Source organism: Dermacentor variabilis, chromosome 3 (assembly GCF_050947875.1).
Source record: "Dermacentor variabilis isolate Ectoservices chromosome 3, ASM5094787v1, whole genome shotgun sequence".
Taxonomy (NCBI): domain Eukaryota; kingdom Metazoa; phylum Arthropoda; class Arachnida; order Ixodida; family Ixodidae; genus Dermacentor; species Dermacentor variabilis.
In genome coordinates this window covers 101,572,992-101,600,929 of record NC_134570.1, presented here as the reverse complement: position 1 = coordinate 101,600,929, position 27,938 = coordinate 101,572,992, and the positions used below count along the sequence as shown (strand labels likewise).

Below are 27,938 nucleotides of genomic sequence, written 5' to 3'. Positions count from 1 at the left end.
GCATGGCATCGCACCACTTTCGTAACTAGATACCTTCCCTCAGTGTATACAACCTTCGGAACTGATTTTCACAGATGCTGTATTCTACCGGCTGTTATGGAGAATGAACCGTATACGCAGTTAAAAACTTTGCGCCTTAGTGCTGCACATGGTGGGTAGCCGCAGGTCTCGCCTCAATTCCCAGTAAGCCACTTTCGGGATAGGCCGCCGTTGACTATCGTTGGTTTCAACCTTCGGCCTTCTGGATTGAGTTCTGTGTCGCGGTCATCACCATGGCGCTTGTTGCCGTCGTCGTTATGGTATTAGTCCATATGTCACTGACGTCATGCCGTAATCGCCATGATCGTCGTTGTAGTGCCATCATCTGGAGGCTATGCCTTCGTCGGTGTCACCGTCGTCAGGCCATCATTGTTACACCGTCGTCTGCAGGAATGGTGCCCAAAATCCCCTTTCCTGCTGTTTTTATAGCAGTGGGTAGAACGGCAATGGAGCTCAGTGTTTAGGGCGTTACGAGTGAGAACGAGGATCCGCAGCCATGAAAGTGTTCCCATTGAAAACGTCCCGTTTGGAGGCAGTCAGAACAGGCCATATCCGGTACAGGTGATTCCTTCTCCGACGACACAAACAGCCAAGACGGTGACTTCTTTCCATACAGCGCCATAGTGCAACTGACTTGCCTAAATGCAAGGCATTCAGGCAAGTGAGTAACTTGCATAGACTGAATGTGTTAATGTCCCATGCCCTTTCTTTGAGACCTAATTATACACTGTACAGCTATATACTGGTACTACGTCCTGTGAACATTCAACGCTTTACACAAAGTCACAATGAAGAGGGGCATCTTGTTAGTGGACCTGACTTCGTAGATACATCAAAGAAACGCGAATTATTATTAATGAAATGTAGGTCGAAAATGACAACAAAGTGGTTACATACTGCAGCGCTTACGTATGAAGCAATGGAATGCACATTTCACTATGCCCATTTCACAAAGTGACAGGAAACGAAGAAGAGAGGGCAAGAGTAGGATTAGTCTGGGCCAGTTGTCTGAAGCTCAAATTAGATAATGAGGTTCAAGCAATTCTGTGTGCAGCCTAGCTCAGCCAGAAATTTTCTAAACCCTTCTGGCATTATTACTGATCTTTATAACAAAGTATGTAAAAAATAACAAAATCACACAAAGATGAAATAAATCGTACGTTTATTTCATTTGATGTGGCAATCCATGGTCGTTGAAGCAATAACGAAAGAAAGTCATAATAATTTATTCCGTGATTTATTTCTTCCTTCTTGCGATCAGGAAAATATTTCCTGCAAACAAAAAAAGAAAGGAAAGAATAAGTTAACGCATAAATAGCTTGTATGCTTACTGTTCATATTCGAGCAATATATATTTAACAAGAGAGTAATCAAAAGCTTATAAAAGCTATGAAACTAAAACTTAAAATATATGCAATAAATCTCCCCTCTCATACGAGTTGTACTTTCAGTGAAAGCAAAAAAGAAGGCAAGAGTTCGCTTAGTATGGAGTAGAAACAAGCGGCAAGTAATAATGCTAAACTTTCAATTTCTCATTGAACTATAATGTGATTACGAAGTTCTGGAGCGAATAATGTACAAAACGGGAGACCTACAAACTCTGCGCCGCATCGTAGCTACCACTATATTACTTGAGTTTTAACAGGCATCACTCACACTCATAATATCCCTATTACAACACGAGAAATTCAAGAACATCGGGAAGTCACTTTCATGTTTCTTTAACGCCAGAGTAGAACTGAACTTAGAGTAGCAATCGTCTACTCACACTTCTTGCGGAGAAGAGCGCCGTAGTGGAACGGAGTGCCAAGACCATAGCCGTAGTTCAGGCCGTAGCCGAGGAGACCATGACCGTAGCCGTAGTGGCCAGCACCGTAGCCTAGAGTACCAACGCCGTAGCCATAGTAGATTGGAGCGGCATGGTAGGCAGCGACTGCTGGGGCAGCGTGGGCAATGGTGGCCACAGCTGGGGCGTGGTGGACGGTGGCAGTGGCAACAGCTGGGACAGCGTGGACGGCAGCAACAGCTGGGGCCGCGGCGTAGGTGGCGACTGGGGCAGCGTGGGCAACAGTGGCGACATGGGCCACAGCTGGAGCAGCAGCGACAACTGGGGCAGCGTGCACGGCGGTCACAGCTGGAGCAACAGCGTAGGTAGCGTGGGCGACAGTGGCGACTGGAGCAGCGTGGGCGACAGTGGCGACGCGGGTCACTGCTGGAGCAACAGCGTAGGAGGCGACGGCTGGGGCAGCGACTGCGGTGGCGACTGGTGCGTGGGCTACAGTGGCGACAGCTGGAGCCGCAGCATAAGTGGTGGAAACCTTAGTCACGGCTGGAGCAGCGGCATAGGTAGCAATGGGGGCAGCGTGGGCAACGGTCGCCACAGCTGGAGCAGCGGCCAGGCCAACGCCATAGCCGGCGGTGCCGACAAAACCAGCGAAAGCGCCGGTGGCCAGAGCCAGGACAATGCAGGCACGGATCTGGGGCGGAAGAATGTTTCAAATGAAAAGCAACGAACTTAGCAGAATAATCGTGTAGGTAGCTAAATACGTTTACAGATTGGTTTATCTTTTGCAGCAGACAGTTAAATCCGAACATTCATTAGGCGTAATTCTACCTTTTATTATCTCATCTTTATGTGGCATGCGTTGCCTAACGTAATGTTTCCAGGTATTTTAGAATTTTATTGCTTTTAGAAGCGCTTTAGGTAGCTATGCTTTCTTTGCTCAGATTGTCAAAACATCTCCAGAATTATTCGAACCACCTCTGGGCGTCTTATGGGCTGCAGTGCGCGCATAATGATTTGTGTTTAGGGATACAGCTGCGATGGGTGGACAATTATTTTGATATCAGGCGATGCACTAATAAAAATTGCATTGTCATGGAATATTTCGGTGTTTTACACTCGATAATGCACTCCCGGACTTCGCACAGACTGCAAAGAAAGCAGCTGGTTCATGCTAGGATAACCTGAAAAGATGAAGAAGTGCGAATGGCGGATTCATGACGATGCTGAGGATGTTCATGCGAAAAATAATAAATTGAAGCATAAATGACTTACCATCTTAACCCTTCAACCGCGGTTGTAGCAACTGCTAGTGAGCGCTGCATTGTGCGGTCCCTTTTATACCAATCAGTTCAGTGCTTATTCATGCAGCGTATGAACTGGTGGAGGAAAAAAAATGTCCTTACAGTGCCGGTACCTTAAAGGCCGTAAATTTGGTGGCACGTCGAGCACCGGAACAAAGCTACGCGTGCCGAAGAATAATGAGGTTCGACTCAGTTATCGTTTCGCGCCGAGTATTTTCATATTTTTATTCTGCATACTTAGCTAAAGCACCGTCGCCGGCGTAGATGAAAGGTGTTGCAAGTTATTCTTCAAGGAGAGAATAACGATCAGTTTCGATTGCTAGAAACAGAGGCAAGAAGAGTTGCCCAAGACTTAGTAGACGTAGAAAGAGAAGGCTGCTCCGAGATTGTTATTTCTGAGAACATATATTGCCATCATAGTCCTATTACATGTTCTTAGTGACTTAGTTTTGTCCAATCTTAGCATAGGGATAAAAGAATGGGAGTGCGTAAGTGCGCCATCGTCGCCTCATAAATAAAGCGAAATTGATGGCAGATGAGTTTTCGGTGCCATTCCATTGAGCATATCAATATTACAGATATATAATGTTACAACAGAAATCTAAGTGCCAGTTTTGCAAACAATTTATTATCCTTTTATGTAGTCAATTGCAGTGCACAGAATCTGTCAAACTTATATAATGTAATACCAAGGTGTTGCGGAATACAATGAACGAAAGTCAGGATGGTTAGAATATTTCTTTCTAATTTTTGATGAACTCTCGTAATTACAGAGCTAGGATGTTAATCTTGTCTTCATTTATTTATTTATGTATCTTTTATTTATACAAGTACCTACAGCATCACAAGGGCATTATTGCAGGGGGGACAATTGAAGGAAAATGAACGTGTGACAAAAACTTAAAACAGTAAGCACAGGTGGCAAAAGTAACAAAATATGTAACATCGATGAGTCATCTCGACGGCAAAACGGTCTTCAGTGAGGTGAGGTGCAAAATTGCAACATAGAAATGGAAAGGGTAAACTATCGCATGAAGTTCAATGACAGCCAAATTAGATAAAGTAAACGGGATGATATTATACTACGGCAGACTGCTTGACAATAAAGACAGAAACTCTGAACACGTTTTACATTCACCAATGCTCTTGGGAAGCCTATTCCAGTGTGCGGAAGCATGCAGAAAAAATGAATTACGGATCAGTACGACAGCGCATTTCAAGAACTTTCAGATCGTGATCACATCGTTTAGAGATAAAATGGGGAGGGAAAATGTACAAGTTCTTATTTATTCCTGTGAGATTAGAGTTTGTTTATTTACCTTTATTTCTTGCTTACTGTTATAGTTCACGTGACACATTTCATTGAAAACATACTGATTGCGAGTCTTTAAATACGAAGCATACAGGCGGCGTTTTTTGTTAATTAGCTAGCGAAATTTCTTATCTACTCAGCGCCTAGTTGCCTAGTCTTTCCAGCGCCTAGTCGTCAAAGGTCTGGAAGGTACTTCCTGAATCATCTTCCATATCGCCGGCTTCCAGCGAACCAGTAAGCCATATTCAGAGCTGGTTTCTAAGAGTATGTAGATTCATTCGGCCGCAAACCGAAATCGGCTAGCCTCATGGATACGTCATATCGTAGAGAGACTGATCCTGAAAGCCACTAATCATGTGTTCATCACTCAGACCAGGAGGAATATTTCTTCAAACACGAAGCTTACTTTGCGTGAAGCCCGTATGGGGATTCGGTTAGTTTCGTGTTAAATATCGGGCACGTGGTAAATTCTTATTTCGCAGTAACATGAGATACCGGCCACGTGGATCCACAAAACGCTAGCGTGCTTGCGCGTCCCCTCCGTGTACCTGTTGCTGCCTATATATATAAGCTGCCACGAAACTCACACTCTATTTTTCATTCCGTATTTCTATACAATCGACAAGGCCGATGTCTTTTCCTATGCTAATGTTTTTCTATAGTGATGTAGAGGGCCAGACGCATTTTACATAGGCCGACCTTTCCACCTTTCTTCCTTTAGTTTTCCTGTGTCTCAGTTAAGTAGAGTGCAGGGGCTCGCCCTTTTCTTAACGGCAGCATAATGGGCGCAACCATGTGTACAGAACATGCAATGTACTGAGAAGAAAATTTTGACAAACAGGGGCTCCATTCGTCTGTGTCTTATTTTGGCTGTGCTTTTCCAGTGCATTTAGTTGCGCCCTTCAGGCTCCCAACAAGACGTACCACCTGTCCCACTAAGAGGTTCTGCTCGCTCTTTTGTCTTCGTCGCTTGACCTATTTTCTCACTTTTTCATGGCACCATGAGGACTTGGGGGCAATCGTCTGGCTTCTCAGGGCTGTTTGGCTGCACACGACCACCATATCCCGTCTCTGCATTGTATCCTGTCCCTCTACTGCCGCAGTCCGAATCCCCAGCCCCAGCAGTATGCTTCTTTATTTGTGAAAAATATGACAGAATTGCTTTCTTAGTACGCTGTGCAAAAGAAAACAACAGGTTCAAGAAAATATGTCACGAAGAATAAAAAAGAAGCAAAAGCAGAGCTGTCGTAGCTAATGCCACAGTAGGGACCTAAAGAGTAAGTTTTAGGATTTTCAATGAGACTGGCTTTTGTTTAGAGCGCATCGAATGTACTTATCTAATGCAAAGCCTCAGCGAAGAAGGAGAACATTGTAGGATGTATTTATTTGCAGCTATTTTGGAAGGCATAGAATGCCATCTATAATGAACCACTACCTGACAAGACAATATGACAGTTACTGCTCGGGCCATACAAGGCAACTGAGTGCTTTCGCAATGGCACTGCAGACACGTTCCCGACAGTTAGAGTAAGACTTGTATAATGGGTGCGGAGATCATCGGGCTAAACCGCCCAAATAAGCGAAATATGGTAAATTTAAAGAAGTTTAGAATCACGAGGTTAAACATTAAGAAGCCTCCGCGCTTTATAAATATACCTATGGGCTGGTAGGATACAAATTGGTTTGAGGCAGTAACTTAGTGTTTGATTACGGAGACGATAGGTGGGATCGATGGCAGTAGGATGTCGGGCAAAGTCTTCTGAGTAGGAGAATCGGGGAGACAATATTTCAATTGCACAAGAACTGGGCATTACACATTTTAAAATTATACAAGCAGCATGACATCAAGTTCTATTCATTTAACAGGTATATGTGCTTCGCAGATACCTACGAGGCGATATTACAGCTACCGATTTTTATATCGGAACATATTGTTTTATTAGCTAACTACACAGGTTCCGTCGTTGGCACTACTTTAGTGGTAAAGGTGCAAATCCCACACTCTAAAAAATTCCATGCGTAATCACACGCTAAACTGTAGGTTCGAGCGTGACAAGCAAATAAATGAGGCGCGCATGACGTTTCAAGCCCCACGTGACTGAAAGTAAGCGCGACATCCATTCAGGTAAGCGCGAGGGCAAGACAGCCTGCCATGGTTCTGTCTTGTGTGAGCGTGAGCGAGCCATGTACGTGTGAGAAACACAAATCACGCACTTAACATCCCATAGAGTACTCGCTCGGGAACTTTCGATCACGCTTCTAAAAATGCAAATAGGGTATCCGTGATATATCACGTGATCTGCGCGGAGTGTGGGCGAGAGAGAACAACGCTCTGCGTCTTCTCACTGCCCTGCGGGGAATGCGAAACTTTTCATGGGGAGGCTGAAAGAGAACGTGCTGTTTTGAAGGCTGCCCTGGGCCATTTTTGGTGTCTATATTCCGGCGGACTGCAACGAGCCACGTTCATTCATTGCAGCACATAGATTCCGGACTAATTGTCACAGTTGGTGTGTATCCCCATGTTTACTTCCTCAGACATTCATGGCGTACAACGCCGGTGGTGTATACATACATTGTGCACTGTGCCGAGTTTGCGAGAGTTTATGAGAGAGAATGCACCGCGGCCTGACGTCTCCAGAGCATCATTTCCATATGGAGAGTGGATACATGGCGGTCCTTCACCTGCTATTCATGGACGATTGAAATATAGAGGTAATAACATTAGTTATGTCACGCTTATATTAAATAGCGGCTAATTGCCAATTTTTCGTGATTTCAGGTATGTGCTTGTATGATGTGTGGTGCAAAATTTGCCGTAATGGTACATTTACTGGAAAGCGAGAACCTTTTACGCGAGCAGTAGAGTGGATCAGTATAGAGAGCAGTCAGCTTCGTGCTTTCTTAACAAATTTTAACTCGGGCCTGTTGAATCCCTCTCAGTTGTTCAGTTTATTGTGCTGAAGTACCAGATTACCACGATTTCTGTAGTTTTTATTTCACATTCACCAGCTCACCGTTCTCTCTCTGTCCGCGGCCATTTGAACTCGAGCATGGGTGGTGAGCTGGGAAATGCCACACTGCTTTTTGCACCCTGCTTCTTCTCATGATTTAGAACTTTGTTAGTGAGGCATCAATGTGGTATGCCGTCTAGTCGCCACGTGCGCTGCTCATAGCGTAGGGGTGCCTATAACGAGAAAACTCGATTTTGTGAGCTATTTGTCGACAGACAGTAACCACCATCTCCGAAGCGTTGCATACGAGGTTGTACCCACACGTGCTACATGATTTTCAACCTGAATTGCACTCTGAATTAGGATATCCATCCGGTGTAGCTCCGCAAATTTTACATACCGGACTTTAAAGAGAGTAAGTGTCACTGTGTTCAATGAACACGCATATAATCTGCCCGTTGCAGGTCTTGATTTCCAGCTGTAAACCCATCGGTACCTGCAGTGAGAGCTCACGCGTGATAAGTTCACGTTGAATGTTACTCTTGTCATGGTCATTGGTTTGGGAATTGAGCGTAACTACGTTTTTCTAGCTCGTTGTTGCTTAGGTATTATAAGGTTTTATCGAAAGCGTTGCGAGTTGCTTACGAATTTTTAAACTTCATTTTTATTAAGAACGTGATAAAACAATATCAGTTACACCTATGTGTCTCACCTAAATGTGTTTTGCAGAATGTTCTTTTGTTTTTAAGGTCACATTTGAAAGCGAATAATGGTTTGCATGTAGGATTGATGAAAATTAAGAAAATTTTTAAAAGCTGCTTCTGATTTTATTAAGAATACTGAAACTGTCTTAGCTTTCTTACGTCACTATAGAAGCGTGCTTGCGACCGAGGCTTGCAATACATGCTCTCATTACTGCGGGGATTTTACTATCTTTCGCCCTATCGCCAGCTTCTAAACACTTCCGAACCGCAACTTTCTAAGAGCAGTCAATAGGAGCAATGTCAGAAGTGTAGTCATTGTTAAAGCAGTAAAAAACCAAGCGTTCTTCGTTACCGCATTTAGTCGAAAAGAAACATGCTTTCACCTCTGGAGTATTGTACGTTGGGTATTACGCCATTTTTCTTTTTTTCTTTCAGATCACGCTAATTGACTTTATAAGACCATGCGTTGTCGGGAGGGAAGGAAGGCTCCTCACGTGCAGCTGTGAGCAGGAAAGCATTGAGATCAGTGATGACACATCCCTATAAAAGGCACTAGTGATGTGTCTATGCATTTATGTTATGTAGCATGTAACATATCCGGTGGCATATGGGCAATTGTTGTGCAACCAACTTAGAGACAAGAAAAAGCAAAGAAATATCATGGGCGCAAACAAGATTAAAAGATTTGTTCACTGCGTTGAGCATTAAAATCAAACTCATATATGCACTTCCGGCGATCTGAAGCCGCTTTAACTCTATGTTTTCAAGCATCAACATTTCAATGTATCATATGTTATAGGAATGAATATTGGGAATAAAAGAATTACCGCAGGAAAAAATATGTCATACTCTTTTCGCTGCCTAGCATATTTGTCCTTCTTTAAAAAAGAGGCAAGTGAAAAAGACTTTGATCGGGTATTTTGCGCCAAAAATCTGAGAAAGAGGGCAATATTATGGTGATTTTGTTGCGGGAAATACATCCTTATCTTACACAAGGTTTACTACCTTCGAAAACGTGGCGCCGCAGAGCACGGTTGAGAGGGCATTCGTCCTTTTCTGCAACGAGATGCCTTGGGGCTTGTTGACGTGTACGTTCCTTAGCGTCGGTGAAATATGCCAGGGCTTTACCAAGCCCCTTCTTAGTCGATTAGTTTCAGTGTCACCGGCGGGAGCGTCTTGCGCAATCTCTCTGCAGCATACTCAGCTTCTACTTCGCCGGCATGCCGCCACGGTCATAGCGTCTTGGTTCGTCACAGTCTGCGTCGTCGAAGCAAAAGTTAAAGGAGATGACTGCGACGAGCTTGGAGAACGAACGTCGCTTGAGAGAAGCGACCGAAACGCCCAAGTCCACAAGGGCCGGTGCTTCTTCGTTGCTTCCAGCGCATGCAGGGAACGGGCGAGGGGGTTCGGGGCATGCTCCTCACTCCATTCCCCTTGCCCCCGCGGGAACCCTCTCTTAGCGTGGAGATTGGTGACACCATAGCAAGCGTAGGAACAAAGGTCTTTACAACATCTGCTAAGCGTGAAGAGGGGTTCCTGATCACTCCTAGCAGGCCTGGTCGGTAAGCACGGAGAAATGTTGCGCTTAGATTAGGCCTGTAAACAAGATGAAAACGTAAGCTTAGATAAGCGTGGATCTTTTTACAGTGTAATAACTATATACAAGACTGTCTGCTGGAGCTAACATACGGCACCCCTACATATGATGCCAGAAGATGCACCCGACAAGAGACAGACCGATTGGCCAAATAACGCAAAATCCTGGAGGGCTGGTACAAGAACAGCTGCCATTTAATAGGCGTGCCTCATTGTGCTGGCTTCTCCAGACGCAAGACATTCATATGCAACACTAAATTAAAAGTACTGCTTCGAAAATCATACGATTAAAAGTAAAAGAATGAGCAAACTATGCAACACTAAATGAATAGTACTGCTTCGAAACTCATACGATTAAAATAAAAGAATGAGCAAACTGACACGCGCTACAGGCCCAATAATAGCTGGATGCGCGACCTTGCTTGCCCAGTAATGCCTCGCGCACAGCAGACAAAAGCATGGTGGACTGGTGACAAGAATATTGGACAAATTGCGACCAGAGTACAGGTCACGTTCACATTCCGCAAGAGAGCGCGAGCCTTTGACGCACATAGCAGTACGCATAAGAGAACTGAAAGCAGTCACAAGGGCTGGTGTCCGTGAAAAACTTCTCTAGCGCACGAAAAGCATTCTGTGCAAGCGATGTATGTGGCCAGAGTCCAAGAATTTGTTTTTCATTATATGTCTCAGAGTCCACACAGCTATTGGCCAATAAATAAATTTGTCAGATGCCTTACTGATCGCAAGTCTGCAACTGGTGCATACGATTGTGTATTCAGATCAACAAAGTGTTACACCTTCGGTATAGACGATGAGCAAAATGAGAACAAAGTGAAAGCTGGAGCCAACGTTTCGACAAGTGGACTTGTCTTCATCAAGGCGACATGCTTTCCTCGCCACAGTATATATAGGTGGGGTTCTTCTAAAGGGGAGAGGGCTTAAGGCTGGTGGGTGCGGAGACGAGCGTAGGTGTGTTAGCGGTGAAAGTGTCGAAGTGAGAATAAAGGAGTGCTACGCACAAGGCCAGTGAAACGACAGCCTGTTAATCACGTGTCAACGGCCGTGTGTCAACTGGCGTGTCCACGGCGTGTACAGTACCGCTATATTACCTGTCTCGCTGCTGGTCGTGGGCTTCCGTGTCTCTGAAAGAGATAATAAAATGAGCGGAAAAACCGGTGGTCGTGAAAACAGAAGAAAATATTCAAGTGCAATAAACAAAGAGGGAAATAGAAAAAAGGAAATAAAGCAAGAAAAAACTGAGCAACCAAACTAAGTGTTGTTGCCTATAGCTCGAAATTTAGCATAGCGAATAGATTCTAAAGCTCCCTTTGAAATGTTTATGCCCATTGGTTGCAATGTCTTGAGCTTATGGATAAGGTAGGATTCTCCGTATTATTGTTCTCGTTCAGAACGGAAATTTGACTGTAAGAGATAGAGTTTGTGTTCATCAAAGTGATTACCTGGTTCGTTGAAATGCTCGGCGACGGCTTTGTCAAGCAGTCAGCTGTGTGCGGGTGATGTCCGTTTATTCTGACGTTCATTTATTGTCCCGTTTTATCGACATATTGTTTCTTACAGAAGGAATATTCGAGCATATAAATCACATCCGAACTTGTACAAGTAAAGCGAAGGCGAAGTGCCATGAGACACGGAGAGCACGAGAGGCTAGCGAATACATACAATCGCGTTATAAACCATGAATATACCGCGTAGCGCGTTCCGACGTCGGAAATTTATAAAATGACCGCAATATATTGTCTGAATTTGGCATTTGAGCACAATAAACAAAACAAGAACAAAGGCTTGACAGTCCACCATTACACCTAGTTAAAAAGCACGAGGCTGTGTACCCTCTATTTCAATCAGAACTTACTTGCTCGCGGAAATGTTTCTCTCTTTCCACTTAAAGAATGCATCATTAAAGAAAATTTCGCACAACACATGATGCAAGTAGACACCTGCAACTATGACTAATGTCCTTAACTATATATTCCCATCATGCATAAAAGACAGGTGGGTTGCCATAATATATGCATCATATATATGGAATGCTGAACCGGAACCATCAAGCCATGGTGGATATTTTCTCGTAAACTCGGCACTGTCCCGCTTGGTGCTTGCACCACCCGCCCTATACGCTAAGAAGTGCGTCTGGTTAACCTCCCTCGCTTTCGTGTCTTCCATTTATCTCTCTCCTTCTTTCTCTCTGTAAATTTAACAAGTTGATACACACCATACCGAACATTGTTCTCTGTTCTCTGAACATAAAACTCTCTTCTGCAATGAGCGAACGTCGTGATAGTCCGCCAGAGAATCCACACCAAAAGTGGCCGACAGCAGTCTTGAGAAATGCCACGGTCTTCGTCACGCTCTCTAAGAAAATGCTTCGTATTTCTCGCACGGTGGTGAGAAGACGAGAGGGCGCAGATCATTTTTCTCCCTCGCCCATGATTCATGCAGATCACGCGATGTATTACGGCTACCCTATATTGGAATTTATATATGTGTGATGAATAATTTCTGCGCGAGCACTCCGTGGTGTGTTAAAGGGGCCTGAACCACTTTTTATCGAAGTGGAGATAGGCGTTTGAAGTGAGAATGAGCTATTCCAGAAATACTTTGCCTCAAAAAGTACTTGAGTGCGTTCAACAGAAGCGGAGTCATTGGCATTCAAACAAGGATATGCGCTATGCTCCCGTTCCTCCTTCAATACCTTGCCTTGCGTGTGAAACGCAGCAGTGGGGCGTGCCCACAACGCTCCGCCTTCTGAAGGTCACTGTGGCGCGATGCTCAAATTGTGTTTTGGATGTTTACGTACCCACGCCACCATTTCCACCACTGCTGCCTAAGACGGGGTAAACATTAGTCAAACGCGTTTGTCGTCGGCGAGCCGCAGTGCGCTTAGCCAGTGGACTCGTGGGGGCACCCCGTGGCGGCCGTAGTATCTACGCAGTGTAGTCGACCGCAACTTGATGTCAGCTATCAGGCAATATCAGCCGCCTAAGTGAATGACGAAACTATGCGTCCGATGACGAAATAGTGCGTCTAGAAGGGGGTGAGGAGACGGCCTTCTCTTGAAAAGAGAGCGTTTGAGAGAAAGATGACTTCGTAACCGGCTTGCGAGCTCCACGCACCCCTTACGACAGCAAAACTTGGCTGAGATGCTTACAGCAGCGTATGCTACCAGCGGGCTATTTTATCCCACTAAGCCCGAGGGCGTATGCGGTTCCCTCACGCTCGTACAAGAACGAAGCATGTTACGCAGTGTTAGTCTGATGCTTACACGAAGGAGTGTCACGTTTAGTTTCGGTCACGTGGTGCTTGAAACGTCATACCCGCCTCATCTACAGGCGTATCACGCTTAGGCTTACAGTTTAGCGTGATATTAAGCATGAAATATTTGAGGACACAAAGAAAACAGACCGATGAGGAAATGATGGTGATTGCAAGCTTGTGCCTGGACATGGAATGACAACTGCGACATGAACCCGCCGTTTGCAACAAGCACTGCGATAATACAGATCACGCTGCGCTTAGAAGTTGTATGCAAACTGTCAGAGCTGCCTACTGAAGCTGGCAGTGAACGGTGAATTACATCGTCGTACAGTGAAAACGTATTTCAGAAGCTGCGCTCCTATTCGAACGGACGCGTTTATAATGTCGATTTAGTGCACGCAAGAAATTAATCAGCTGATATTATGCCACAAGGTTCCCACAACACTGTGAAGGAAAAGGTAAACCAGAGAAGTGGCATAAATGCAGGTGTGAGAAATGATATTTCTGCTGGGTTTATTGGCGCAGAGCGCTAAGCTGTCCAAACACGGCGAACTCAACGTAGCGAGGCTAATATATTCATTCTGACAGTCGCAATTCCATCGCTATCTCCACCTTCTTTGATGCGTTTGGTGAGCACGACTTGCAACATCTTCTGCGGTCGACAAAGTCACTTGCACTCTTCCAGAAGACAAAGAGGGTGAACCGGTCTCGTAAGCAACCTACCATTGACAAGTCGGGCTTTGCGTGCTCTGATGTACCCATCATTCCCCTTAAATATAGTAACTACGTCCGCTAACTGTCAAAACGAAATGGGTACTTTGTCTCCTCTAATGTGCACTCTAAACTATTTTCGAGCTTCTGTGAACTGCTGCGAGCGGTTCTTTGTGTCCAGATGTGTTCTTTATACCAGCGCTACCGAAAGTCGTTTAGTTTTTGTTGTCTGCATCTCCAGGCTCGTGTTGTGTTTGCGCCACCTCCCGAATTCGTGCTGACCTGAGTTTAAGGAAGGGCAGTAAGACGTGTACCCAACAAAAAGTATCCAGAAGTGAGTACTTCGATTTCGGCAGCACCATCAGAAATGTATGGGAGTGGTCTAGAATTAATCGCTGCATCTACCTCTGTTAGTAAAGTGTCGAGCTGTTAGAAGCTGAAGAATGATTTCTGTAAAGTTTTTCTGACGCAGTTCGCAACTACACGAATCAGTCTCTGCCAGATACCTCGCCACCATGAAGCCCGCTCAGCAAGGAACGTCCGGGTGATCTTACTATTGCACAAAAGTTCTGTACCATGAGATCACGAATAAGTCCATATGTAAGCGTACGTCTGCGATTGGCTGCCTTAGACGTTAAACAGTTGCAGAGTAAATTACATTTCGTAAAACACGGTTCGTAATAAAAAGACCAAATCTCAATAAAAAATAATTCATGGTCATGTCACTAGAAACTTACAAGTGAACAGCTCGCACTTCAGCATAGGTAAACGAATGCTTTCATGGGGTTTCCCTTCATAAGCTTTGGACCAACCAAGTCTACGCCCGTGACTCGAAACAGATGAGACCTCGATGCTCCGTCTACTGGGATCGGGGCTGTAGGATCTGGAGCAGCTTTACGATGAAACCTCGCACAGACACCACACTGGCCAAGTACCTTTTTCGCGAACTGGCGACCTCGCGCTACCCAAAACTTCTCACCCAACTCGGCGGGTGCCACGCCAACAGCCTTGTGAGGCAGGCGTCAATGTTCACTGTCCGCGGTGAGGTGCGTGCATTGAAATGTGTGGGCAAGAGCCCAGGGCAATTCACGTCTTCCAAGGTGAGTCATGATCCTGATAATGCCCTTGACATCAACGAACGGGAGAAGGTCTCGTATGTTCGACGTCTTGTCGATAACATAGTCCAGTCAGCGCGGCCACCTCATTTCCAATAGTTTGTGCTGGTAAAGTCCTGAGCCATGTGTCTTCGCTTTCACATATTTCCTGAGCGGAAAAAGGTTCAGGCTTACTACCCTGAGCCTCCTGAACACACTTAGCCACCGGTTTTCTTTCATTAACTAACAGCTAAGATGAGCTGTCGATTCTTTCTTGCTTTCGCGATAGTCTCTAGGTGCAATGGCACTCGATGGAGACTTGTCCACACAAACAATGACATCAAGCTACCAAATTCGCTGTTACCGTAAGAGAATTCCTTCATTCTGACGGTTCTGAGCGCCGATATGCGTGCTTGTGTGATGGCAGATTTGTGCCTGGGAAGACGATGACCCTTGAAGAGTCCAGCAATTTTTTGCGGTTAAGGCTTTGTTGTCAGAACTGCATGTGATCTCAATGGGATTGGACCTCATTTTCCACAATTGGCAAGATCCGATCACTAGACTGACTCTGGGCTCGCAGGTGAGGCTTGAGAAAGTCTGCCAGTGGTTTGCCGTCTGCAACGATAGTTTGCAGAAACGTTTTCGTTTTCGTGGATTCTATCATCCTATCGCAGTTAAACGGAACAACAGCTTTCAATTGGAAAACCGGTTTGTCGTGTTGGTTCCGAAACGTAACGCTGACACACTTCCAACGTCGAGTGTGCTGGGAGCAAGCTCATGGAAACCTGCTGATGGCTAAATCAGTCTACCTAATCAAAGGTAACTTAAGCTTCTTGCAGATGCCTTCTCGCACAAAAGCTTTCCAGCCACCATTGCCTAAAACACCAAGGCATAACAGTACGTCGAAACCATCACCCATGCACGGAACGCCGGAGAAATACCTCTTCAACAATTTGAGGTGTCCCATCGTTCGTTTCAACGTGCATTGCAACAACTGGTGTCTTTTCCAGGTGCTGAAGAAGGCAAGTTTTTGTTAACCCCGGCGTCGCACATCGTGAAAGCATGACGACGCTTGCATGCGGTTCAATAGATCCTGGTAGGGCAGTCGCGCACAAGGTGGTATTCGTCGTGTACTTGAAACATCAACCATCTTTCCTGAGCATACTGCGATTGGCTTCGAGGCTCGCGACATTGGTGCATCGTGTGGTCCTGAGGTACTTAGGATAACAAAAAAAGGCATCCTTCTTCTAAGGCTCCTGCCATGTTGCGGAGCGCCCTAGCCGCGGAAGCCGAACACATATTGAATTTTTGAATGTCTTTGCGCCACGTGTCGTTAAGCTTTGGTGTCCTAGAGGGAGCGTACTTCTGGCTGCATTTGACTTCCAGCTCAAGAAATTTCAACAGGCGTTCTAACTCCTGCTTGGATGAGTGCTCACTGGCGCGTATGTCTGCTGACCATGTGGTGAACTTGGTGCTCTTGTGCTTGTAATCATCTACTACCATATCTTGAGGTGTAGCTTTCAGGAGTATTTCACAGAGCATTGAAGCGTATGATGATATGCTCACCCTAAGATTTGCGAGTCCTCTTCGGTGAAGTTGAATCTCGTCGAACAACGTCAGCATGGATGCAACGTGCTCATAGGTGTCATCGATATGAGCATTCGTCGGTTTTCCAACATCTTTTGTTTGATAAACTTACAATTTCCACAGTGCTGCTTCAATACTCCAACTGCGTCCCTGTAGCTTGATTCTGTCACTTGCATTCATGTGACCGCTTCAGCAGCAGCTCCGTCCAGCAAAAGAAACCAGGTAATGGAAGCCATCCGTGTCAGACAGCCTCAAGCTCTTGTGCACAGAATGCAGAAGCATATCCCAGAACGGCTGCCATCAGGTGATCGCTCCTTCGAAACGCACAGGTTCTAATTCGGTAACCTGGCTCCAAATTTCCCCTGTGAACTTGTCGGGTTCTTAGAAGAAGCAGCCATTTGGTTCCCGTCAGCAGAGGTCGGCCGTCAGCAGAGGCGTTGTCGGAAGCACGGAGGAAACCTTGAGCATATCAATATTGTGGTTGAGCGAGGCAAAAGTGCTGGCAGCAGCGTCTTCATATTCCATGACGGAATCATAATCTGCTGTGGCGTGTTCGTCGGTCATGAATGCTTGCAACTCGACGTTCAGCACGGACAGCTCCAAGTTCGTCGCCTTTATCCTGCTATGCAGGGCACGAAAGGAAGAAAAGTCTAAGTGTCTGGATTGAATGATCTCGTTCAATTCGTTTACGATCCTCGTGCTCTGCGCTCGACGAGAGGTGCACTTGTTCTTAATGCCCTTCATGACGGTCTGAATTCAGGTGTCTGTCCGAGACGAAGCCGAAGTGGCAAAAGCAATGGTTGGCTTCCAGGCCGCTGGGCACCAATTTTACAATGTGAAAAAATACACCTCTGCCTGTATTATTGGCACAGAGCGCTAAGCCGTCCAAACTTGGCAAACTCAATAAAACAAACCTAATATCAGCATTCTGCCGGTTGGGAACCTGTCATTTTCTTACTCCTCTTCGATCTGCCGCAGATGCAAAGTTTCCAACAGCAGGCAACCTTCACAATCGGTAGCAACAGAGAGTATATCTGAGTGACAGGATTATGATTACGTGTGTACCACACCCTCGGAATTATGATGAAAATCGCATTGAGCTCTTAGGGGAAAATCACGCGGCGACGGTCGATGCTTTGTGTGCAATTAGACACAGATATGTTCAGGGCACTTCTGTTTAATATTACAGTGCCCACTTTTGCTTTCCGAAGGCTGCGGTCTTTTGCTGCAACAAAAGCACAATTGAACAACCGAAATGCGAAGACGCTGCGGGCATGTCATGGGATTAGGCCGAGTTCGCATTTTCTTGTGAAATGCAGAAGTCGACTCTCTAGGTAGAAGTGACAGGACGGGAGAAATAGAAAGGGCAAAGCGACGAGCAGGAATAGTCGAATAAAGCTAAATAGGAACCTACACCTACTGGTACAAGCAGCGGACTGTCATGTTGTGGCAGTTCCTGTTCAACGGGTTCTCGCACAGCAACAAGACACGAAATTCGCCGATGATTGTGATACTCTCTAATCCGAAATGTACTTTAATTTCGCGCTGTGAAGTGTACGCGCACGCGCTATACAAACAGAATGATGTGCAGCGCGCACCATATTCACCATACCACCACCTTCATTCTTCTTCATATCCTATCTCCGATATTCCCCAAATCCCTTCCCTGGTAGGGTGTAGCAGGCTATAGGCACCTCACTCAGGCCGACCTCTCCACCTTTCTGCCATTAAATATTATCTCCTTTTCTTTTAATTTCGCGGTATATTGAGACCAAATCGGCGATCTTTAAAAATCTGACCTGCGGGTCAAGCGCTAGGCTTTTGTGCATGACTCGTCGAAAGTTCAAGTGTGATCCCTGGGGCCACGTGGCTTCCAGAAAGTACTGCATAATTCCCGTCACGCAGACAATCGGATTACAAAACAGTCGAAACAAGCGCGAAAGAGACCAAACTAAGCAAACCAAATAAGCGTGACCCAGAGCTGACGCGAGCATACGATAGCACGGAACAAGAGTACCAGCAGGAACAAGAAACGAGTACGCATCGAGTAGTCGGGCGACGCCGCACGACACCAGTTTCCAACCACTGAAGGGAGCACTCTCATCGGTCTCCGCCCTTCACGGTTATCGTCTTTTATCTCCCTCTCCGCTTTCCCTCATTCATCAGCTCATTCACTCTGTTACGCCGAGGCCAATGCTGACGCTCGCGGTATGAATGGACGCCTAAGAGTGGCACAGTAAAACATGTGGGGGGGTGAGTAGATTCTCTGCCCTCAAGAAACGAAGGTTCAGAAAACAGAAGGGTGACACTTTGTTATGGAATTCAAGTTAGATGAAGTTCAATGCGTAGCGCGCTACAGAATGTGGACTATAGCGCAAAGGTGCCGCCTGTGAGAAACACCAGATGTCGACCACGAGGCCTTGTAATAGTGAAAGACCATGCTATAGCAATGAAAACAGCCAGCACAAATCTTGTCTTCACGATGTACGCATCATGATAAACTTGTTGAGATTGATAGCAGAAAAACTACTCTCACACAAGGAGTTCTATGGCAAGTCTGGTGTCAGCAGGAACAATGGACATCTGTTGGATATCTGTACAACGGAGATATCATAACCAGCCAACAAACACTACACCAAGGACAACATAGGGGAATTACCTGTGCTTAATAAACGAAATAAAGAAACGATAAATTCATGGAAATTAAAGTGGATGAAAAAACAACTTGCCGCAGGTGGGAACCGAACCCACAACCTTCACATTTCGCGTGCGATGCTCTACCAACTGAGCTACCGCGGCGCCGTTTTCCCATCCACTTTCTTGGGTATTTATCTGCCCTAATAGAACCCTGGGAGCGTTAGCCAGCGCCACCACTCACAGATCTTGGCGGCGGGCGTGTAACGTACTTTTTGCCGCAGCCGCCTCCTGCGGCCGTCTAATCGTTTACTGCTCCATGCGAAAGATAGCAGCAGTAGAGCGGGCAGCACGTGCTCACACGGCACGCGCGATCGGCGCAACGTGTCATCACTACAGCGCACGGGGAAAACAAGAAGTGTGGGGAACTACTGCGAGACGACTGTGTAGGTTGGAGCGAGAATATCACTTAGCTGTTTGTCGGACACAAGTTCGACCAACGTAAACTAAATAAAACTTTACTCAACTGTGTGTTGCAATATGAAGCTAAACGACTAAATTTGGTGATGGAAATCAGATTGCGATCGATGCTCTGCCCTATGATGGTTTTATTGTTGTCTTTTTTTTTTACTAAAGAAAACGAGAGCAATGACAACCGGCGTTCGCGACTCATTGTTGACCTTGCTTGCATATTTGCAAGTGTCGGGATCATGATGAGAAGTAAGGGGTCACTCGCCCCCACCATTCTAGTGATATCTCTCTAATTTGTTTGTTATGCCGACTTTTGACATGAAACGTCTTTGAAATCAGTCAAAGAGGGTCGTTTGCTAAAGCCGCATGTACCTAAAGCACGTTTTACTATTAGGGACACATTATTCATTGCATATTTATGTTCGACGTGTATTCATTGCATATTTGTGTTCGACGTGTTTATAGCTCAAGCCTGCACACCAGAGAAAACCTGAAAATATTTAGAGTACCGCTCGGTGTTTCTTTGATAAATGTTGGCACATGCTTCCGCTGTATCTTTCTGCACATCATGCCACTTGGCGTCTATTTAATTGCTGTTGCCGTGTTCCTCCGGTGTATCTTTGTGTACATCAATGAATGAGACCGCGACGAAATGCTAAGGCTTGTAGCACTACCAGAGGGAAAAAAGCAGCTTCGACAGCATCTTTCAGGTTATTAATCGCTACAACAGAAGTTTCATGGATGGACATCGGTAGAGGTGTTTGGGTCGAGAGGAATTCTCAAGTACGACCGCTCAGTCATGCTGAACGTGAATTATATGCAATACAAACAGCGCTAAACAACAGGATGAGTGAAGGGACACAGACGACAGCGCGTACTCTTCTGCAGTGAATTATATATTATTGGTTCTGCTGAAAAGATTGTTGTCTTAATTATGCAACAATCTTGGTGGCTTGCAGGTCAGAGCTGAAAAACAAGATATTTTGCATCCTGGTGAAACAGTGGCCTGAGGGCGTATTTTCTGTGAGAACTACAATGCCAGTTCCTTCCTATGAATGCAAGCTGCTGCGTTTTCGTCCAGGCTCATTCGACGACACAAACTTCTGCTTCACATCGGCGCGCGAAGGAAGGACAATTAAAAGCCCAACAATCTTCGAAAATGGTTTCATTTGAGTGGCCGCAAATGGTCAACCGTAGTGGCAGGAGCAACGAACTGGATTTTGAGCTCTGTTCTTACCAACGCGAATTGGAGATTGTTGGTGGCAGTGGCACGTATGTATAACCCGGCTTAATCCATTTGCCGGTATCATAAGCGCTGTTTTCTTCAAAACAGCCAGTTTGAGCTTGAGAGAAAGCTTTAGCTTGGGAATTCGTAATTAACTGCGTCGAAACGTAGAAGTTGTCTTGCTCGGCGTTCCCTGCATAGTAATTAGTAATGTCTGCGGAATTTAGAAGAAATATGTTTTATTCGTGTAACTGTACCAGGTGCATCTGTAATTTACGCAAGTTCCTGGACATAATAAAGAAGGGCCATATCAATAAACACCTGAAAACACATCATATCTACAACTCGGTGCACAGCAATGAAAATTATACTGCTAAGTTGTAGTGACCGTCAAGAACGCCGTAGCAAAAGTGTGAAAGACGAAAGTAAATTGTTATTTGGTGAACTTGTGCCCTTAAAAACAAATGACATTCAAAGCACAACGATAGTGGCGAACAGTGTAGGCGATAGTCGCCAATCTAATCAGCGGGTCAAGCACGTCGGCTCTTATACATGAATCGTCAAAGGTTTCAGCGTACTTGCTGGTGCCTGTGCGCCTTCCAAAAAAAAAAAAAAAGACTGCGTAACTCTTGTGCTGCGTACAGCTTGATGAGACAAGGTTCGGCGAGAATATACACAGCAGGTAGAGTCAACGATAACATTTGAGTAAGTTCCAAACATTTGGGTGCGTCTTGCACTGAGCGATAACTTTTTAGTTGCTAGCGGGTGAAATGCAGACCCTGGGAAAAGAATAGCTAAGTAAACGTGTCAATAAAGCGATTCTGCAAACTCCGAGCTGCACTATATGCACAGCGCAGAAACTCTATGTATTTTGCGCCGCTAAGGAATATATCACTTATTTGTGAACAGGACTTTTGAAATACGTACATAAAGACTGTAATCATTCCGCGTCAGATGCACATTTGTCTACAAAACTGGTATGTTTAAGATGCTCTAACGTATGGAGCTTACAGCAGAATGATGGCAGGTTTATGCAAATATAGCAGTACCTTTATCCAAACGTTACTTAAACGTGCTATTGACCTATATTCGGCACCAAAGGTTAACGTCTTTCATTGGTGAACAAAGATATCAATAGTATGAAGATAACAGAAAGGGAGACCCGCCGTGGTTGCTCAGTGGCTATGTGTTGGGTTGCTCAGCACGAGGTAGCGGGATCGAATCCCGGCCACAGCGGCCGCATTTGGACGGGGTCGAAATGTGAAAACATCCGTGTACTTAGATTGAGGTGCACGTTAAAGAACCCCAGGTGGTCGAAATTTCCGAAGTCCTCCACTACGGCGTGCATCATAATCAGAGAGTGGTTTTGGCACGTAAAACCCCATAATTTAATTTTTTTCAACAAAGTGGAAGGCTCTAAGAAATGCTGCATATCCACCGCATTCGGCGGCAAAGAGGACGACATCGTTCAGGGTTTCAAGTTCGCCTGCGAAGTATGCGACCAGGATTACATTTCGTGTCATTTCCGATGAAGGTGCCGCTTGTGGCATCTACTTGCGACATTGATTAGTTGAGCTTTCCTTGAATGAAGCTCTGTCACTATTAAATCATCTCGGCTTTCTGAAACGGTACTGTTCGACTCGTATTCAAATTATTAGAGTGGAGCCGTGCTAGTTTCCAGCGTTTCGTGATGTGCGTAGGCATAAATGGTGGTGGCGTCTAGGGAGCTAAAATAGCATAAGCATGCGGCAAAATCGTATCAGCGTATGAGTCCCAGTTGCGGTTGAGGTCAGATGTGTGAAAACCGCTGATGGGTGATGGTTTGATACGTTGCGATGTATGCAAACAACGACAGCCTGGCCGTTCCACCCCATTCTTTTTCGATGATGGGCGAGACCCTTGCCGTGGGATGTGCCGACGCGTGCGGTGTACACACTGGGGACGGTATCGTTGTCACCACTATATACGTTCATCACGGAACATTAAGAAGGGACATTGAAGACTTTATGATCGACACATTTCTCTGCATTTTCCCTGTACATCTCAATGCCACCGTCAGTGTCGGGGACAGTAACGTCAATGTGTCTCGGCCCAACGGAAAGTGGTCCGTGGCATTTCTCTTGGAGAGGTTTGGCCTTAAATAGTACACCACGAGCAATGCCTCCACGGTGCGCCATCGGTCGTGTACATACCTAACGTTCGCTACGAACATCTTCATTTTATCACAGAACCGATGTTCGCCTATCATAGCGACAATAAAGCCATAATTACTGTCTTCGCGAGATAAATGTATGTACAAATAAACATAACGTGTATACTGATGTTACATTGCTTTCTTTTATTTTATTTTCTTAATTGTCATATACAGCTCCACTGGCCTTCCACCTTTCGTAGAGGGGAATGGCTCTGAATTTTTATTTTTGGTACCTCAACAAGTGTACACATAGCAGCCGAGTTCAACTTGTGTTCGATCAATTTTCTGGTACACGAATGTATGTTAGTGAAAAATGACAGATTTGTGTGCTTCGCAATTGATTTTCTGTTTCTTGTTTAATTTTGCCAGTTTTCGGCACTTTTATTTAAAATTATACTTGTGCAAGTTATGTAGTTTGGTTGCGTAAATTATTTTTTTAATTATGCACCCTACAGTTGCTACAATCATTTTTATCTTGCAAATGCAGATAATTTCATTAAAGTCGGTCCAGTGGATGTCTAACAAGAGCATTTGTGCCTGTCTGAGGTATTTGAATAGGGAAATCGGAGATGGGCCCGAAGTAAAAGCTCTCTCAGCGTGGAGTGATTTTAGCCTTTGTCTTGAATTTAGAAGTAGGCAAATTTGTATCAGTTTATATGGCATCCCACCTATTTCGTGAGTAGATGTGTTCACTCCATGAACAACGTTCGGGATCGACTTACGTAGACTGACCGACGCGAAGGCTGAAGCGTCTACACAGTGAAGCATTACGCGCCTCAGAGCTTCTGCTGGCGGGTATCCCCTTGCCTCGCCTCAATTCCCAGTGGGCCACTTTCGGGATAGGTCGCCGTTCACTGCCAATGGGTTCGGCGTTCGGCCTTCCGGATTGCCTTCTGTGTTGCGGTTCACCACCTTGCTTCTTACTGCCATCGTAGCTATCTCAGTCGTCTAGATGTCACTGACGTCGGGCCGTAATCGCTATTGTCGTCGGCGAAGTGCCATTTTTCGGAAGCTGTGTCTTTGTCGATGTCATCGTCGTCAGACTAGCTTTATTAGACCGTCGTCTGCAGGAGTGGTGTCCGAAGTCCCCTTCCTGCTGTATTTTAAAGCAGTGCGTCGAGCAGCAACGGAGCTCAGTATTTAGGGTGTTACGACTGAAAATCATGATCCGCAGCCATGAAAATGTTCCCACTGAGAAAGTCCCATTTGAAGGCAGTCAGAACAGGCCAGATCAGGTAAACGTGACTGCTTCTTCGAAGACACAAACAGCCGAGACGATGAAGAACTTTTCGTACATCTCCAGAGTGCCACTCACTTGCATGAATGCCTTGCATTCGAGCAACTGAGTCATTCTCATTGCCTGAATGTGTTAGGTAAAGGTCCTGTAGCTGCCCTTCCTGCGCAACCTTCTTATGCGCATGCTGGTCTTACCTCCTACTAACATTGAACTCTCAAGCTCAGCATGAATAGGGCCATCTTAGTTTACCTCCATTTGTACATACATTAAAGAAACTCGAATTGTAATTAATCAAATGTGCGTCTAAAATGGCAATAAAGTGGTTGCATACTGCAGCGCTTACAAGTAAAGCATTAAAATACTGTTACGGAAGAATAAAATATATCTATTTACACTATATACAGTTAAGACATTGTAGCTTAGTAGTCAGGGTACCCCCCTCTACCGATCGCCGAGACACTTCAACTTCCTCTTCACCTCACAACGTCCTTTCGTCCACAGCGGCACAATCTCGTAGGTAACCCTGACTACTAGGCTACAACCTCGTCCGTGACAATATTCCACTAGGCACATTTCACAGTGGGAAAGGAGCGGAAGAGCAAAATATAGGCCTAGGATTAACAAAGTCGAGTTGTATGAAGCTCAAAATAGATAATGATGTTCAAGCACTTCTGTGTGGAGTCTTCCTTAGCCAGAAATTTTCTACAGCCTTCTGACACATAATGTTGACCTCTATCGCAAAGTCGTCAAGGAAAAAAGAAAATCAGATCAAATGAATAAATCGAACTTTTATTTCATTTGATGTGGCAATCCATGGTCGTTGAAGCGCTAACGAAAGAAAGCCGTAGTAATTTATACCGTGATTTATTTTCTCCTCCTTGCGATTAGGGAAATATTTTCTGAAAACAGAAAGAAACAAAGGAATAAGTTAATGCACAGTTAGCTTTTATGCTTATGGTACATATCCTAGCAAAATATATTAAAGAAAAATAATAATAAGGAGTTTATAAAAGGTATGAAATTAAAACTTAAAATATATGCGGTAAATCTCTCCTGTCACACGAGATGTACTTTCAGTGAAAGCAAAAAAGAGGGCAAGAGAGAAACAAACGGCAAGTAATATTGATAACTTTTAAATTTCTCATTGAACTATAATGTGATTACGGAGTTCTGGAGAGGTTATTATACCAACGCGAAGCTCTACACACTCTGCGCCGCATCATAGCTGCCACTAGCTTACTTGAGTTTTAAGTAGCATAACTCCCCTTCATTAGATCCCTATTACCAGCACGGCAAATTTAAGAACATAGGGAAGTTACTTTCATGTCTCTTTAACGTAACAATCTAACTAAACTTATAATGACAGCCGTATACTCACACTTCTTGCGGAGAAGAGCGCCGTAGTGGAATGGAGTGCCAAGACCATAACCGTAGTTCAGGCCGTAGCCGAGGAGACCATGGCCGTAGCCGTAGTGGCCAGCACCGTAGCCGAGGGTACCAACGCCGTAGCCGTAGTAGATTGGAGCGGCATGGTAGGCAGCGACTGCTGGGGCTGCGTGGGCAATGGTGGCCACAGCTGGGGCGTGATGGACACTGGTAGTGGCAACAGCTGGGACAGCGTGGACGGCAGCAACAGCTGGGGCCGCGGCGTAGGTGGCGACTGGGGCAGCGTGGGAAACAGTGGCGACATGGGCCACAGCTGGAGCAGCAGCGACAACTGGGGCAGCGTGCACAGCTGTGACAGCTGGAGCAACAGCGTAGGTAGCGACTGGGGCAGCGTGGGCGACAGTGGCGACGCCGGTCACTGCTGGAGCAACAGCGTAGGAGGCGACGGCTGGGGCAGCGACTGCGGTGGCGACTGGTGCGTGGGCTACAGTGGCGACAGCTGGAGCCGCAGCATAAGTGGTGGAAACCTTTGTCACCGCTGGAGCAGCGGCATAGGTAGCAATTGGGGCAGCGTGGGCAACGGTGGCCACAGCTGGAGCAGCGGCCAGGCCAACGCCATAGCCGGCGGTGCCGACAAAACCAGCGAAAGCGCTGGTGGCCAGGGCCAGGACAATGCAGGCACGGATCTGAGCAGGAAGAAGAATGTTTCAAATGGAAAGCAACGAACATAGGCAGAACATTCGTATAGAGCCAATACGCTTCCCAACCTAGGCTCGTATTTAGCAGACGGTTTAGGTTAGATTTTTTTAAGAGCAACTGCCGCAGCTTGATGTCGGACATACAATTAGCTAAGGCAGCGGGCCAATGGCAAGCAATGCTTGCCAGCCAAAGTTGTGGCTTTGCTCCTGATTTTTTCTCAAAAGGCAGACGATCAAAGAGCTTTCAGTATGAATCCGTAGGACATTTTTACGGCTACTGTTTAGGGGTTATTCGTCACATAACGTATATTTTGACGTACTAATTTTTGTTGCCTTTATCTGGGATTTATGTACGAATGTTCCTTTCTCGGCAGGCTTTGTGAAGCAGTTGTAGTAGGTGAACGAATATTCTGCTGTAAAATAGTGCACTCCAAAGTATTTCATGGCCATTGAAGCAATTCCTACCATATGTCTGAATGCACACTTTCAGAGAATATCGTGGAGATTGGAAACAAATTGCATGGATTATAGTAAGAAGAGCTCAGCGAAACATTTAAGATTGTTCAAGATTTGTGCAATTGCTTGAAGGACTTTCATGCAGAAGCGAGAACATGACAATTGAAAGCATTAATATCTTACCATCTTGATCTTACAGCCGCTCTTATATCAACTGCTGGTGTGTTGTACGTGTGTGATCCTTTTATACCAAAGCGTCCAGGGCTTGTTCATGCACCGTATGAAGCTGCATAAGAAAAAAAGTAATCTTGCATAGCCGGTACAACGTGGTCCAGACCAGAAAACTTGATCACACGCCGAGCATAAGAACAAAGCTACACGTGTTGAACAATAATGAGGCTAGACGCTCTGATCGGTTTGCCCCGTGTATTTCATGCTTTTTATGCTTTTGATCCTGCATACTTAGCTAAAGCGTCGTTGTTAGCGTAGATGAAAGTAGTTCCAAGTTAATATTCAAGTAGGGAATAAAAATGAGTTTCCATGCTTGAAATGAAGGTAATGCAGCTCCGGAGGCTGATTAGAAGTAGAAACAGAAGGCTGGCAAGGGCTTTTTCATCCCGATTACTGATACTGCCTTCATCCTCGTATTTGATGTTCTCAGTTAAAGGAACTTTGGGCACATTTAGTATGGAAACGAAGTACTACCAGTTATTGATTGCACCATCATTTTCTCTTAAACGAGTGAAAATATTTGCGAATTAGTTTGGCGTACCGTTCAATTCAATATTTCACAATTGTAAATATCTTGCTGCTGTACAACAAAGACCCCAGGGCCAATTTTGACCTACATATAATACCACACTCAGTCACAGCACATTATCTCTGTTTATTACTGTGTCAGCTTTCGATATTATCAGGTGCTGCATACTCAAATAAAATAAAAGCAGAGGGGTTAGATGATCCTCAGCGAATTTCGTAATGATTCCTCGCAGTAACAGAGCTTTTAAATATATGTTTATTCTACACTAACTCATGTGGCATTTTCCCTATAAAAACATTTGAATTAGATTACCTAGTTACATACACAATGCAAATAGTGGTCGAAAGCACCACCGAGAAACCATTTCTTTTCTCGGTGTGTCGAACGTCCTATCAACAATCGAAGTGCGTATAGTGCGTAGTATTCTACAGCCGGAATTCAAGTGCAGTCATGCTGGGTCAGGAAAGGGTTTAACTGACCTGCAGCTTAATATGCGCATTTTTCGTTTCTTGTTGCAACT

The 27,938-nt window shown here is 45.3% G+C and overlaps 1 protein-coding gene across 1 annotated transcript; it reads right to left on the bottom strand.

The window, feature by feature from the left end:
- Nucleotides 1-1,215: 1,215 nt before the first annotated feature.
- Nucleotides 1,216-26,926, bottom strand: LOC142574635 (uncharacterized). The gene is made up of 6 exons (XM_075683675.1): nt 26,842-26,926; nt 25,497-26,190; nt 18,894-18,951; nt 16,817-16,979; nt 1,808-2,516; nt 1,216-1,311 (listed from the first exon to the last, which is right to left on the bottom strand). Coding segments are annotated over exons 1-6 (1,629 nt in total). The 5' UTR covers nt 26,845-26,926; the 3' UTR covers nt 1,216-1,309.
- Between the last annotated feature and the right edge of the window lie 1,012 nt (nt 26,927-27,938).

Excerpts from the sequence above, each read along its gene's own strand:
- LOC142574635 (XM_075683675.1), bottom strand. Across the intron at positions 16,980-18,893 it reads CTTGCCATAGAACTCCTTGT|CAGGATAAAGGCGACGAACT; the intron begins GTGAGAGTAGTT and ends TGCCCTGCATAG. Across the intron at positions 2,517-16,816 it reads ACAATATTGATATGCTCAAG|ATCCGTGCCTGCATTGTCCT; the intron begins GTTTCCTCCGTG and ends CTTCCGCCCCAG.